Source organism: Aotus nancymaae, unplaced genomic scaffold, assembly GCF_030222135.1.
Source record: "Aotus nancymaae isolate 86718 unplaced genomic scaffold, 86718_ANA_hifiasm-v0.15.2.pri h1tg000059l, whole genome shotgun sequence".
Taxonomy (NCBI): domain Eukaryota; kingdom Metazoa; phylum Chordata; class Mammalia; order Primates; family Aotidae; genus Aotus; species Aotus nancymaae.
In genome coordinates this window covers 53,017,977-53,031,003 of record NW_026988473.1, presented here as the reverse complement: position 1 = coordinate 53,031,003, position 13,027 = coordinate 53,017,977, and the positions used below count along the sequence as shown (strand labels likewise).

The 13,027-nt window shown below is 35.8% G+C and overlaps 1 protein-coding gene and 1 pseudogene across 1 annotated transcript; one reads left to right on the top strand and one right to left on the bottom strand.

Annotated features, from left to right (window-relative positions):
• Positions 1-6,392: 6,392 nt before the first annotated feature.
• LOC105720103 (phosphorylated adapter RNA export protein-like) lies at positions 6,393-7,549 on the bottom strand (annotated as a pseudogene).
• A 1,773-nt stretch (positions 7,550-9,322) lies between these two features.
• On the top strand, positions 9,323-10,285 carry LOC105720102 (olfactory receptor 10A5). The gene has a single exon (XM_012456403.3). The coding sequence runs from the start codon at positions 9,332-9,334 to the stop codon at positions 10,283-10,285; it is 954 nt and encodes a 317-aa protein (XP_012311826.3). The 5' UTR covers positions 9,323-9,331.
• The last annotated feature ends 2,742 nt before the right edge of the window (positions 10,286-13,027 follow it).

Sequence of the window (13,027 nt, the reverse complement as noted above, 5' to 3'; positions counted from 1 at the left end):
CTGAAACTTTATGCCCTTGGAAAGCAACTCCTGACTATTACCCTCTCCCCAGAATCTAATATACACTACTCGACATTCTGTTTCTGTAAGTTGGATTGTTTTAGATACCTCATATAAGTGGAATCATGCACTGTCCTTCAATTACTGGCTTGTTTCACCTAGTATAATCTCTTCCACATTTATCCCTGTTGTTGCATATAGCGGGCTGTCTTCTTTTAAGGCTGAATAATGCTCCACTGTATTTATATACCGCATTTTCTTCATTCACTAATCTGTCAGTGAACATTTAGGTCGTTTTTGTATCTTGGCTCTTGTGAATAACGTTGCAATGAGCATGAGAGTGCACATATCACTTCAAAATCCTGATCTCAGTTCCTTTGGATATATTCCAAAAAGCACGATTGTTGGATCTATTTTTAGTTTCTAGAGGATCCTCCATACTGTTTTCCACAGTGGCAGCAACATGTTACATTCCCACCAACAGTGCACAAGGCTTCCAACGTCTCTACATGCTCACTAAGACTTGCTTTGTTTTGTTCCTTTGTTTTTGTCTGTTGGGTTTATTTATTTGATAATAGCCATCCTGACAGGTGTAAGGTGATAACTCACTGTAGTTCTGATTGGCATTTCCCTGATAACTACTGATGTTGAGCATCTTTTCATCACCTGTTGGCCATTTGTATGTCTTCTTAAAGAAATATCTATTCAAGTCTTTTGTCCATTTTAAAATCAGCTTACTTATTTTCTTGGCTACTGAGTTGTAGGCATTTATTATATATTTTGGGTATTAAACTCTTATCAGATATATGGTTTGCAAATATTTGCTTGCATTCTGTAGGTTGTCTCTTTGCTCTATTGACTTTGCTGCATAGAAGGTTTTTAACTTGATGTCCCACTTGCCGAATTTTGCTTTTATTGCTTGTGCTTTTGGTGCTATATCCAAAAAATTGTTGCCAGACTGAGGGTCATAAAGCTCTTGCCTTATATTTTTTTCAAGTCATTTTATAGTTTCAGTTTTTTTTTTTTTTTTTTTTTTAGATGAAGTGTCACTCTTGTCACCCAGGCTGGAGTGCACTGGGGCAATCTCGGCTCACTGCAGCCTCCGCCTCCTGGGTGCAAGCGATTCTCCTGGTTCAGCCTCCCAAATAGCTGGGATTACAGGTGTGCACCACCACACCTGGCTAATTTTTGTGTTTTTAGCAGAGACGGGATTTCGCCATATTGGCTGGCTGGTCTCGAACTCTTGGCCTCAGGTGATCTGCCTGCCTCAGCCTCCCAAAGTGCTCGGTAGTTTCAGTTCTTGCATTTACATTTTTAATTCATTTGAGTTGATTATTGTGTGTGTTATAATAAAAGGTAAACAAAAAATTCATGATTTTGCATTTGAATATTCAGTTTTCCTGAAATCATTTGTTGAAAAGATTATCCTTTTCTATATTGTGTGTTCTTGGCACACTTGTTGAATATCAGTTGACTGTGTGTGTGTGAATTTATTTCTGGGCTCTCAGTACCACTGGTCTATGTTGGCTTTTATTCCCCCTCTACCTAAATTTCTACTCTTGGAACATCTGTAGGAATCTTTTGCCATATATCTTAAGACATTTTCTTATTTTAATTTCAATTTTTTTCTAATTTTGGGTTTTATGTTTAAAATTATTTAATTTTTATTTGGGCTAATCAATCATCTTCAGGAAATTTGCCTTAGTATATTGCTTAGAAAGACCACAAGCATATACAATAAAATATAAACATATTTTCTTCATGCTCAACCAGAGCAGAATTTCAACATTTAAATCATCATCTATATTGAATGTAACATTTTATGATATTTAACTGGTGAGAATTTAACTGGGCTTTTTTGCATTGCCCCAGAGTTCTTCGTTGTATTTTTCTGGTATATACACTATTTCTGGACTTCATTATGTTTCCATGATTTGTCTAATACAAATATATTATACTTAAAGCATGCATAGAGATTTATAAAATATTTTCATGTTATAAATAATGTTATAAAATACAAATAATATTACAAAATATTTTGCCATATGATCACAAACATAGGGTTTTTTTAAATTTTGGAATTACTTTAAATATTTTTAATAATTTGACAAAAATTTATATTTTTATAAAACTATTTCTCTAGTCATAAACACAATATGACATTAAATTTGTTCAAGATTATATTATGACATTTCTTAAGGCTTTGATTATTTTAAATAGGATACTAATTGTTTCCTGATGTGTTTATTTCAAGATTTTTGGATTTTATTGATAACATGAAATTTATTTTTTACTGTTTTTTCCTTGTATATAAGAAAAATATTTCTTCTTAAACTATGTTGTATTACTAGTCAACTCATTGAACAACTTAGTTTTCTGTCATTGAACAACTTTTCTTCTGAAATTAATGATAATTCTCTATTTTCTTTTTCAATGTTTATGCCTTATTATTTTTATCATATTACTTTGGCCAGAATTTTTAAACCAATAGTGGCATTAAAATTTCAACAACATCTATGATCTTCAGAATATCCATAAACCCTCCAAAATTATATGCAAAATTTTCTACATATGGATATATGTAAATTTGGGAGGAGAAAGAGTTCATAACTGTTGTCAGATTGTGGAAGGGTTCCATAATTCCCAAATTCTCAGAACCATTGCTCCAATATTATGCTCCTAATCTCAGAATTGGCTATTGTTTATATAATATTCAGGTTTCATTAAGAAAGTAGTCTTCTCAAATGTTATAAAACTTTACTGTGTTGGATTTTTTAGAGATAAATGTTGAACTTTCAAACAGTTTTAGGATTTGCTGAGGTTAACATTTTTCTTGATTGAAATCTTGATGAGATAAATTACATTTGATTATTTCTGAATTACAAAATATATTTGCATTCCTATAATAAATCCTACTTGGCCATACATATTTAGTTTTGGATGTAAAATGATTACATTTTATTTCTTAATTTTTCACTTATATTCACAAGTCAGATTAGTCTTTGGGCTTTTTTGTGTACGTATTGTATGTGCCGCTTTGAAAATAGGTATAGGTAATTTTCATGATATTAGTTGGAAAATACTGCATCTTTTTCTTTGTTCTGAAACAGTTCATCTAAAGATAAATCACAAGATTTATGTGTTCCCTGGAGGAATAAATACCTCAAGCACTAAACTATCCTGGTTAATGGACTTTTGAATTGTAATCTTTTGATAAAATTACTTTGAACCACTCATTTTTTATCTGTTTTATTCAAGGCTGACCCTTACATTCTACTAGAAAGCTACTTTGTTTTAAAAATCAGACATTTATTACTGTAGTAGTATTTGCTTATAATTTTTAAAGTTTCATTCTATATCTGAAATTATTTTACATATTTTGTTGCTAAATTAAATATTTTTGTTTTCTCCATTATTTCTTTATTTGGTATTTTCAACAATTTATCTTTACTTAATTTTTCAAAAGGCCAAATCTTAGATCTATCAGTTTTAAATTTTTGAAATTAATTTCTGCTTTTAATTCTATTTTCTCTTTCTGTGTCTGTTTTATTTTCTAGGTTGATTTGAAGAGCAATTTAGTTTTTTTTGTTTCTTGTGTGATAATAAAATTATTCTCATCCAAATTCATATAAACCTGAATGTACTATATTTTGTCATATGTGTGTTCAGCAGAATCTATTGTTCTTCTAAGTTATTTTATCTTTCTTTTTCTTTTTTTTGGTGTATATCCTGAAAGGTGTTTTGGCTGTGGCTTGTGTGGTTTTGTGGATTTGAGTTTTCTATTTTATTTGTTTTCTCTCTGCAAACTTAAAGTTTTCTCTACCCTCAAAATTAAAAGGAAACTAGGACAATGATTAAGATATTAGTGAGTATATTTCCATAAATTTTGTAGTATAGTAAGAAATACTTTAAGTTTAAAATTATTAGCTCAACAATTTTTATTTTTTGCTAGCATTTTGTCTGTCATTTTTCCACTTTGATGTGCCATTCTATGTTTCCAGAAATTTATCTATTTTTATTTCCTCAGGTTTGTTTTTTTTTGAGACGGAGTTTCGCTTTTTTTTGAGACGGAGTTTCGCTCTTGTTACCCTGACTGGAGTGCAATGGCGCGATCTCGGCTCACCGCAACCTCGGCCTCCTGGGTTCAGGCAATTCTCCTGCCTCAGCCTCCTGAGTAGCTGGGATTATAGGCACGTGCCACCATACCCGGCTAATTTTTTGTATTTTTAGTAGAGACAGGGTTTCACCATGTTGACCAGGATGGTCTCGATCTCTTGACCTTGTGATCCACCCGCCTCGGCCTCCCAAAGTGCTGGGATTACAGGCGTGAGCCACAGCACCCGGCCCATTTCCTGAGTTTTTAATTTAGTCTATAATTTTTATCATTTCGTAATATTTCTCAATTTCTTAAACTTTCTCTTAATTCCATTTCCTTCAGTATCCAGGACTGTTTTTCACAGTCTTTTAATTTCCTAATGACATTTTTTATTTCCAGGTGTATTTTTCTTACAATATGTTGAACATGTTTGTGATTACCTGTTCAAGAGTATTTTATTTTATGTTGTTGGTAGTACAGATTACAGATGTTTACATGTTTCTCCTATTATTTACTTTTTGTTTTCAGAAGAGGGACATCTCCTTTGATATCTTAGATATGTCCCATTAGTTTAAATTGTTATGTTCCTGTCTCCCATGACTTTATTCTGTTTATTCTGAAGTACAAAAGTCTAGATTGTCTTATAATAAAACAGAAGTTTCTAACTGATATACTGTGCTTATTAATATCATTGATCCTTTTGTTTCATTCAAAATTTTATAGGGTGTGTGTGTGAGTGTGTATGTGTGTGTGCGTGCGTGTGTGAGAGGGAGAAAGAGAGAGCTTGAGCAATTACAGTTGCTAAAATCGCCAATATTTTCCTCAAAATTATGAATTTTGGTTTTTTTACTTGTTAGTGCCACAGAGCAGTCCAATTTCAGTGTGTTAAGTATTATTTTAAGAAAAAATTTTTTTCTGCATAGATTCTGCAATGTTTTGAATATATTCTTGAAAACCAAATTGTTCACAGGGACACACTGGTTGTTAGTCATTCTTTGATTTTCTCTGTTGTTTCATGAGTTCTCACCATTAAATGATGATTTCTCTTTGCTTAGTAACATCTTCATTACCTTTCTTACTATTTATTATTCCAGCTCCATTTGTTTGGCTCACTTTTTCAGGGACATTAATTATTTGTCTTAGGCAGTCTTAGGCAGGCTGCCACTGGGTTTTTTTTTTTTTTTTTCTTTTTTTAATTAGAGGCAGGGTCTCCCTATGTTGCCCAGGTTGATCTCGAACTCCTGGGCTCAAGCCATCTTCTCATCTCAGCCTCCCAAAATATTGAGAATACAGGTGTGAGTCACCACGCCCGGCCTGGGAATTAAAAAAAAAAAATACACATGTGTAGCTCACATTTAGTATATGACCAAGTTAATTAAGAAGTCAAAAAGAAGTCAAAAAACATGTTAAATTTAAGAACAAATAGATCGGTTGTGGTGGCTCACGACTGTAATCCCAGCACTTTGGGAGGCCGAGGCAGGTGGATCACCTGGGGCCAGGATTTCTAGACCAGCCTGGCCAACATGGCAAAACACCATCTCTATTAAAAATACAAAAATTAGCCAGGCATGGTAGGGCACCTCTGATCCCAGCTACTCAGGAGGATGAAGCATGAGATCGCTTATACCTGTGGGCAGAGGTGGCACTGAGCCAAGATCAGGCCACTGCCTACAGCTTGGGTAACAGACTGAGTCTCTGTCTCAAAAAAAAAAAAAGTACAAATAGTTCTTTGAAAATTTTCTGACATTTATTTACTTCTTGACAAACAAATAAGTGGGAAGAGCCATCAGTATAAGCCTCTTTTAATTTTAGTCTTTATCCTTAAAATTGCCTCAGTTCTTAGAACACAGAAAAAACAAATTTGAATGCATTTGTAACAGTTTAATAATTTATATGTCTCATTATGATCTTTTAGTGGAATGTTTTAAAGCCAAAGCACAATTTACTGCAAAGATAAATCAGAAAAGGCAAATAAACTTTTGAATAATATGTTATAATGACCTGAACAAAATGGATTATTAACTAGTAATATAATAATTAGCACATGTAATAGATCGAGAAATTAAATCTGTGCTATATACTCTTTAAGTATTTTGTCATACATGAGATATACTTAAATGTTTCCATCAATTGGATTCCTTTTGCCACATATATTAGTTTTTATTTAAAACAAGAAAACAATTCTCTTTCCTCCAGATTCTCATGTTAATCAGTGCATAACATTGCAATTTTAGTAAAAATTGTTTATTACAATGTTATTTTAGAAAGGGCATTCCACAAACGATCAAAAATGTACTTAAAAGACATCCAAATTATGAGAATGATCAACTTCAGTGGCTTCCTCTGCATCCAACTTGGCTTCTCCATGTCCTTCCTGTGACTTATCAAGAGAGGCCAGGGCCTCATTTGTGTCACTTGCAAAAGTTTCTCATGATATATCATCATCTTGAAAATTTAGACTTTTAATCGCTTATTTCATGTTTTCCCCCAATACTTGTGTTCTCCTCTTCCTAGCAGCTTTTTTATTTTCATATTCCTTTTGATTTTCAATGTAGAAAACATCTTTAATTTGTTCCTTACTGATACTAGAAATGTTTTTCAAGAGATTCAGAAAAAGTCCAGCCGGTGTTCTTCTTCACCTACCATTCATTATAAAGAGGCTGCCATTTTGTTCCACTTCAGCACTTTCCATCAGAAGTTCAATTGCCTGTTGTTCCCAATAATCCTGACTATTTGAGCTATCAGATCTTTCTGTGGTTCCTATAACCTGAATGAAATTTCATCAGCCACTTTCTCTTGAGAATCTTCCTCCGTGATCGTGATCTCATATCAATGTTTATGGTTTATTTCTGGTCTGTTCCCTAGCCTGTCTTTGATAGGTCATTTCCTTTTGAGATGACCTTGCCCCTTTTCCTCTTCCTTTGATACCATTGTTTTGCCACCATGCATATATTCATCTAATTCCTTGTCTAGTCTTTTTGTATGCTCTTGGGATTCACTCTTAAGTTTCTTAGCAATCAAATAATTGTAGGTCTCGGACTGTCTGCTTCATTCCCAAGATACCAAGTTCAGTGGCCACTGCCACTGAAGTTGCAGAAGGCCACTAACCTTCTTTCCTCCAGCAACAGGTGGTTTCTGACTGCTATGGCCAAACTGAAAAGACTCTGATTTGGGAGGAGGGTTAAAACATTTCTGTCATTTGTGCTTCCAAAGACAGTAATCATCATCTGAATTAGAAAAACTCTCTTCACTTGAATCCACACTTTCAACAGTTCAATACTGTGATACTGGTGCACATACAGTTTCCATGGTCTGGAAGGCCCTCATAAGCACTGTCCCCGCCTAGCACTTTCTACACTTGCTGTGGCCTGTCGCTGGGTGCTACCTTTATGTCAGAATCTGAGTCATGTCGGAAAGCTGCCCATCTTCCATGTCGCTGGCCTCCAACACCATCTTCCCACGGTGCCTATTCCTATATTTTAGCCAACTTTATTTTCATCTTTGTTGCCTAGAAAGCCTTTAAAGACTACATTCTGTGTTCCTGTGCCCCTCTAAGGTACAATATAGTTCTGTATTTTGACTTCCATTGTGATGTGTTATAATTATTTAAATATTTTCTCTATTAAATTCTAAGCTTCAATGAATAATCAATCATTGTATAATCAGTGCTGCCATAGAAATTGAATAAATACAGACTTTCTTTTTATATCATTTAAGATTCTGTCTCTTGTTTCATAACTTTTAATCCATGAATGTTTTCCTTTGAAATTTCACTCAAATGTTTCTTATATTTTTTACAGATTTTTTTGTGGGAATCTGTTTTGTTTTTTTCCAATTTTCCTGTTCTTGAAAGAGAATTAGTCAGAATCTCCTTGGACACACTCGCTTTCCACAGAGTTGTAGCATAATATTCCTCTCAGATCTTAATTCTGAGAGTCAGTGGATTATGCAGGTAGTAAGAATCAGTTGTCAATTATAGATATGCTGGACCAAAGAGGAAACTCCTAACATCGTTTCCCATAGTCTGATTTGGCAAGAAAAAATAACTATCGTGTGATTTGAAGTAGTCTACAGTTCTTACACTGAGTGAGGGGGAAAGTGCATTAAAACAACCACACTCTGTAAACATTATTCTCACTCATGCTTTTACCTCTATTATTTCTACTTTGAATAACTTTAAAATAAAATATGATACAATACATGGTTTTTACTGCATATCCTGTCAATTGTTTTGGAACTGGAGTTCCTAAATGCATGCAGAAAGTGCATTAAAACAACCATACATGGCCGGGCGCGGTGGCTCACGCCTATAATCCCAGCACTTTGGGAGGCCGAGGCGGGTAGATAACGAGGTCAAGAGATCGAGACCATCCTGGTCAACATGGTGAAACCCCGTCTCTACTAAAAATACAAAAATTAGCTGTGCATGGTGGCGTGCGCCTGTAGTCCCAGCTACTCGGGAGGCTGAGGCAGGAAAATTGCTTGAACCCAGGAGACGGAGGTTGCGGTGAGCCGAGATCGCGCCATTGTACTCCAGCCTGGGTAACAAAAGTGAAACGCCATGTCAAAAACACCAAAAACAAAAACAAAAAAAGTCACACACTGTAAACATTATTCTGACTCATCCCTTCACCTCTGTTTTTTTTTACTTTGAATAGTTTAAAAATAAAATATGATACAATACGCGTTTTTACTGCATACCCTCTCAAGTATTTTGGAACTGGAGTCTCTAAATGGATGCAGAAAGGTAAGTAATAGTTTTGACAGCAGATCAAGATGAAAACGATGTGTCTGCTGAAGGCTGATATATAACAGGTACAAATGGAAACTTTCTACTTACTTTATCTTTCATCTTCATCTTTTTCATCTTACTTCACTCCATTGCCTCAGGATCCCTTTCACTTAACCCTGTTACAAAAGTATTAAGTGTGCAGAAGAAAATGAGTGTGTGTGAACAAGATCAGGTTTGTTTTAGTAAAAATGCTAACAAGATAATAGAACATAAAAGAGAGGAGAAAGGTGACATATTGCTCACTTTAGTGCTTAGGCTCTGACTAAAGGCTCTTTATTGTGTCTTTTTTCTTAGCCAATAAAAGACCCTTCCTCTTCCAGCTGAGGTGCTGATCTTGTCTCTATCCCTGACATTAAGAGAACATCTGAAAAAGAGATTGAGTATCTGAATTCCAATCAAGAGTCTCTCTCCAGGACCACAGTTGGGGATTTATGCTCATACTTATGGCTATGGGAAACTGGACAAGAATAAGTGAGTTTATCCTCATGAGCTTCTCTTCCCTGCCTACTGAAATACAGTCATTGCTCTTCCTGACATTTCTAACCATCTACCTGGTCACCCTGATGGGAAACAGCCTCATCATTCTGGTTACCCTAGCTGACCCCATGCTACACAGCCCCATGTACTTCTTCCTCAGAAACTTGTCTTTCCTGGAGATTGGCTTCAACCTAGTCATTGTGCCCAAAATGCTGGGGACCCTGCTTGCCCAGGACACAACCATCTCCTTCCTTGGCTGTGCCACTCAGATGTATTTCTTCTTCTTCTTTGGGGTGGCTGAATGCTTCCTCCTGGCCACCATGGCATATGACCGCTATGTGGCCATCTGCAGTCCTTTGCACTACCCAGTCATCATGAACCAAAGGACACGTGCCAAACTGGCTGCTGCCTCCTGGTTCCCAGGCTTTCCTGTAGCTACTGTGCAGACCACGTGGCTCTTCAGCTTTCCATTCTGTGGCACCAACAAGGTGAACCACTTCTTCTGTGACAGCCCACCTGTGCTGAGGCTGGTCTGTGCAGACACAGCACTGTTTGAGATCTACGCCATCGTTGGAACCATTCTGGTGGTCATGGTCCCCTGCTTGCTGATCTTGTGTTCCTACACTTGCATTGCTGCTGCCATGTTCAAGATCCCATCAGCTAAAGGGAAGCGTAAAGCCTTCTCTACGTGCTCCTCACACCTCCTTGTTGTCTCTCTTTTCTATATATCTTCTAGTCTCACATACTTCCGCCCTAAATCAAATAATTCTCCTGACAGCAAGAAATTGTTATCATTGTCCTATAGTGTTGTGACTCCCATGTTGAACCCTATTATCTATAGCCTGAGAAATAGTGAGGTGAAGAATTCCCTCATCAGAACCTTCTACAGGGTCCTAGCCCTCAGAAACTGTATCCCATAGACCTTAGGAAGTAAGGCTAATTCTATTGAATGACAATTAGTTTCATGTTTGGGACACCTGTCTGCCTTTCTTCACATCTCTATTGAAATGAAGGCCAGCTATTGAAATGGCTATTGGAAAGTTTTGTGGAGAGGAGCGAGCACAGTGTTGATGTAGACCTGTCATTGTCATCTGCCAAATTCTTTTACCTGCCCACCATAGACTTACTGTGTTTTTCTTATTGGTGCAATTGGCCAAACCATTCAAGATATTTACTTTGCTAATGAGCACAAATATGACATATATTGTGGACAGTATGAAACTACTTGTAATGTGACCTTGGGGACATACAATATGCAAGACAATGACAAGTGTCAAATGTCATCTTGGCCATCATCTTGATTTGGACAACTCTGACACCATTTAGTAGAAAAACACTATAATACTTCTAGTACATAATTCTTGTTCTTTTCATTTTACATGCCCCTAAGAAAGTATTGGCTTTTATGTTTGTTGATACTTAGTGTGACTAGAGAAAAGAGGATCACTAATCCCTATACATGTTTTTCAATAAGCCCAATACCTTAAAAGAGTCCTTCCTTAGGCTACTCTTCCCAGGCAGAATGAGCTGTTTCCAATTGTCTCTTGCAAATTCATTTCCATGTTCTTAATCCTTGGTAAAGTAATTTCAAAATTTCACAAACATAATTTCAATCATATGCTGCTTTTTACCAGGATTACAGTGGATCTTAACTGACTCCAATATTTTCTCAGTGACTTTAAAGTTTAAATTTTTTTTATATTGTTGATATGAAAATACAAAATATCATAAAGCAAAGTCATTGCCATCAGAAGTTAATAATTTAATCAACAATGAGGGATTTAGATGAGGTAATTGCTAAAAGCAAATTCATTTTACAGTTAAGCAAAGTAAGATTTGAGTTCTTCCTCTGCAGAAGCCAAGCAGATGCCATTGTCATGCTTTTACAGCCATCAGAACCATGAGTCAATTAAATCCTTTTTTCTTTATAAATTACCCACTATCAGGGATTTCTTTTTAACAATGCAAAAATGTTAAACTTTGTAACACAGAAAATTGGTACTGGGAGTGGGGCATTGCTATAAAGATACCTGAAAATATGGAACCAGCTTTGGAATTGAGTAATGGGCAGAGGTTGGAGAGTTTGTGAGGGGTGCTCAAAAGAGACAGAAAGATGAGGGAAAGTTTGGAACTCCTTAGAGACCACTTTAATGGTGGTGACCAAAATGCTGATAGTGATATGGATGCTGAAGGCCAGGCTGCTAAGGTCTCAGATGGAAACGAGAAACTTACTGGGATCTGGAACAAAAGTCACACGTGTATGCCTTAGCAAAAGCTGCATTCTGTTTATGTCTTAGGGATCTGTGGAAGTTTGAACTGAAGAGTGATAATTTAGGGTATCTGGTGGAGGAAATTTCTAAGCAGCAAAGTGTTTGAGATGTGATCTGGCTGTGTCTAACAACCTATGGTCAGATATGGGAGCAAAGAAATGATTTAAAGTTGGAATTTATATTTCAAGGAGAAGCAGAGCATAAAAGTTTGGAAAATTTATAGCTTGCTCATGTGGTAGAAAATGAAAGCCCATTTTTAGAAGAAGAATTCAAGCAGGCTTTGGAGCAACAATTTGCTAGAGATTTGCATAACTGAAAATGAAGCCAAGTGCTAATAACCAAGACAATAGGTAAAAGGTCTTGAAAGCATTTCAAATACCTCTGTGATAACCACTCTCATCATAGGCCAGAGGCCTATGAGGGAGGAATGGTTTTGGGGACCAGGAACAGGGGACTCATTGCCCTGTGCAGCCTCAGGATACTGCTCCCTACAGGGGTGGATTCCTTAGGGTTTTGTGCTTTCCTCATGATAGTGAGTCTCACAAGATCTGGTTGTTTAAAAGTGTGTGACACCTTCCACCCATCTCTTGCTTCTGCACCAGCCAGGTGATGTGCCTGTTCCCGCTTCACCTTCCACCATGAGTGAAAGCTTTCTGAGGCCTCTCCAGAAGTTGAGCAGATGCCAGCACCATGCTTTTACAGCTTGCAAAGCCATCAGCCAATTAAGCCCCTTTTCTTTGTAAATGACCCAGTATCATCTATTTATTTATAGGAACCCAAGAATAGCCTAACACATTGTCATTTCTCTCTTAACTTTGCTTATGGCAATATTTTATTCCTCAGGCTTAGGTGTCATACTTGGGTCTACTAAAGTATTCTTTCATTACTTCCATTAATGCTTCTTTACTTTCATTGTTTAATATTTAAATCTTTTTTGCAATGTGGAATTTATCTGATAGGAGGTATGATTTTTTTTTTCTTTTTCTCCAATAGCTAGCCTTATTGTCCAAACACAATTTATTGAAAAATATGTTATTTCTCCTAAAAACTTGAAACATCAATATACTCACATATAGTTAAAATATTCATAAGAATATGCTTAGGAGGTCTAGATAACACTAAGAAACTTAAAATTTAATGGTTTTAAAGTTTTCAGAAAGTTAACAATACTGTACTTATTACCATGAAGAGACAATAGAAAATTATCATCTTCACAGGAATCTTCAAAAGATGTCAACACAATTGCAATTCATCCAATTGGGTTGCTCTAAATTTTATAAATAATTTAAAAAATTCATTCTGAAATTTGGCTTTGAGCAAGTTCTAGATGTACTGGGTAGTATTTAAAAAAATGGCTTTATACTTATACAATTAAAAGTTGTGAAAATTGCC

Coding starts and splice junctions, on each gene's coding strand:
- LOC105720102 (XM_012456403.3), top strand. CDS start 9,332: ATGGCTATGGGAAACTGGACAAGAATAAGTGAGTTTATCCTCATGAGC.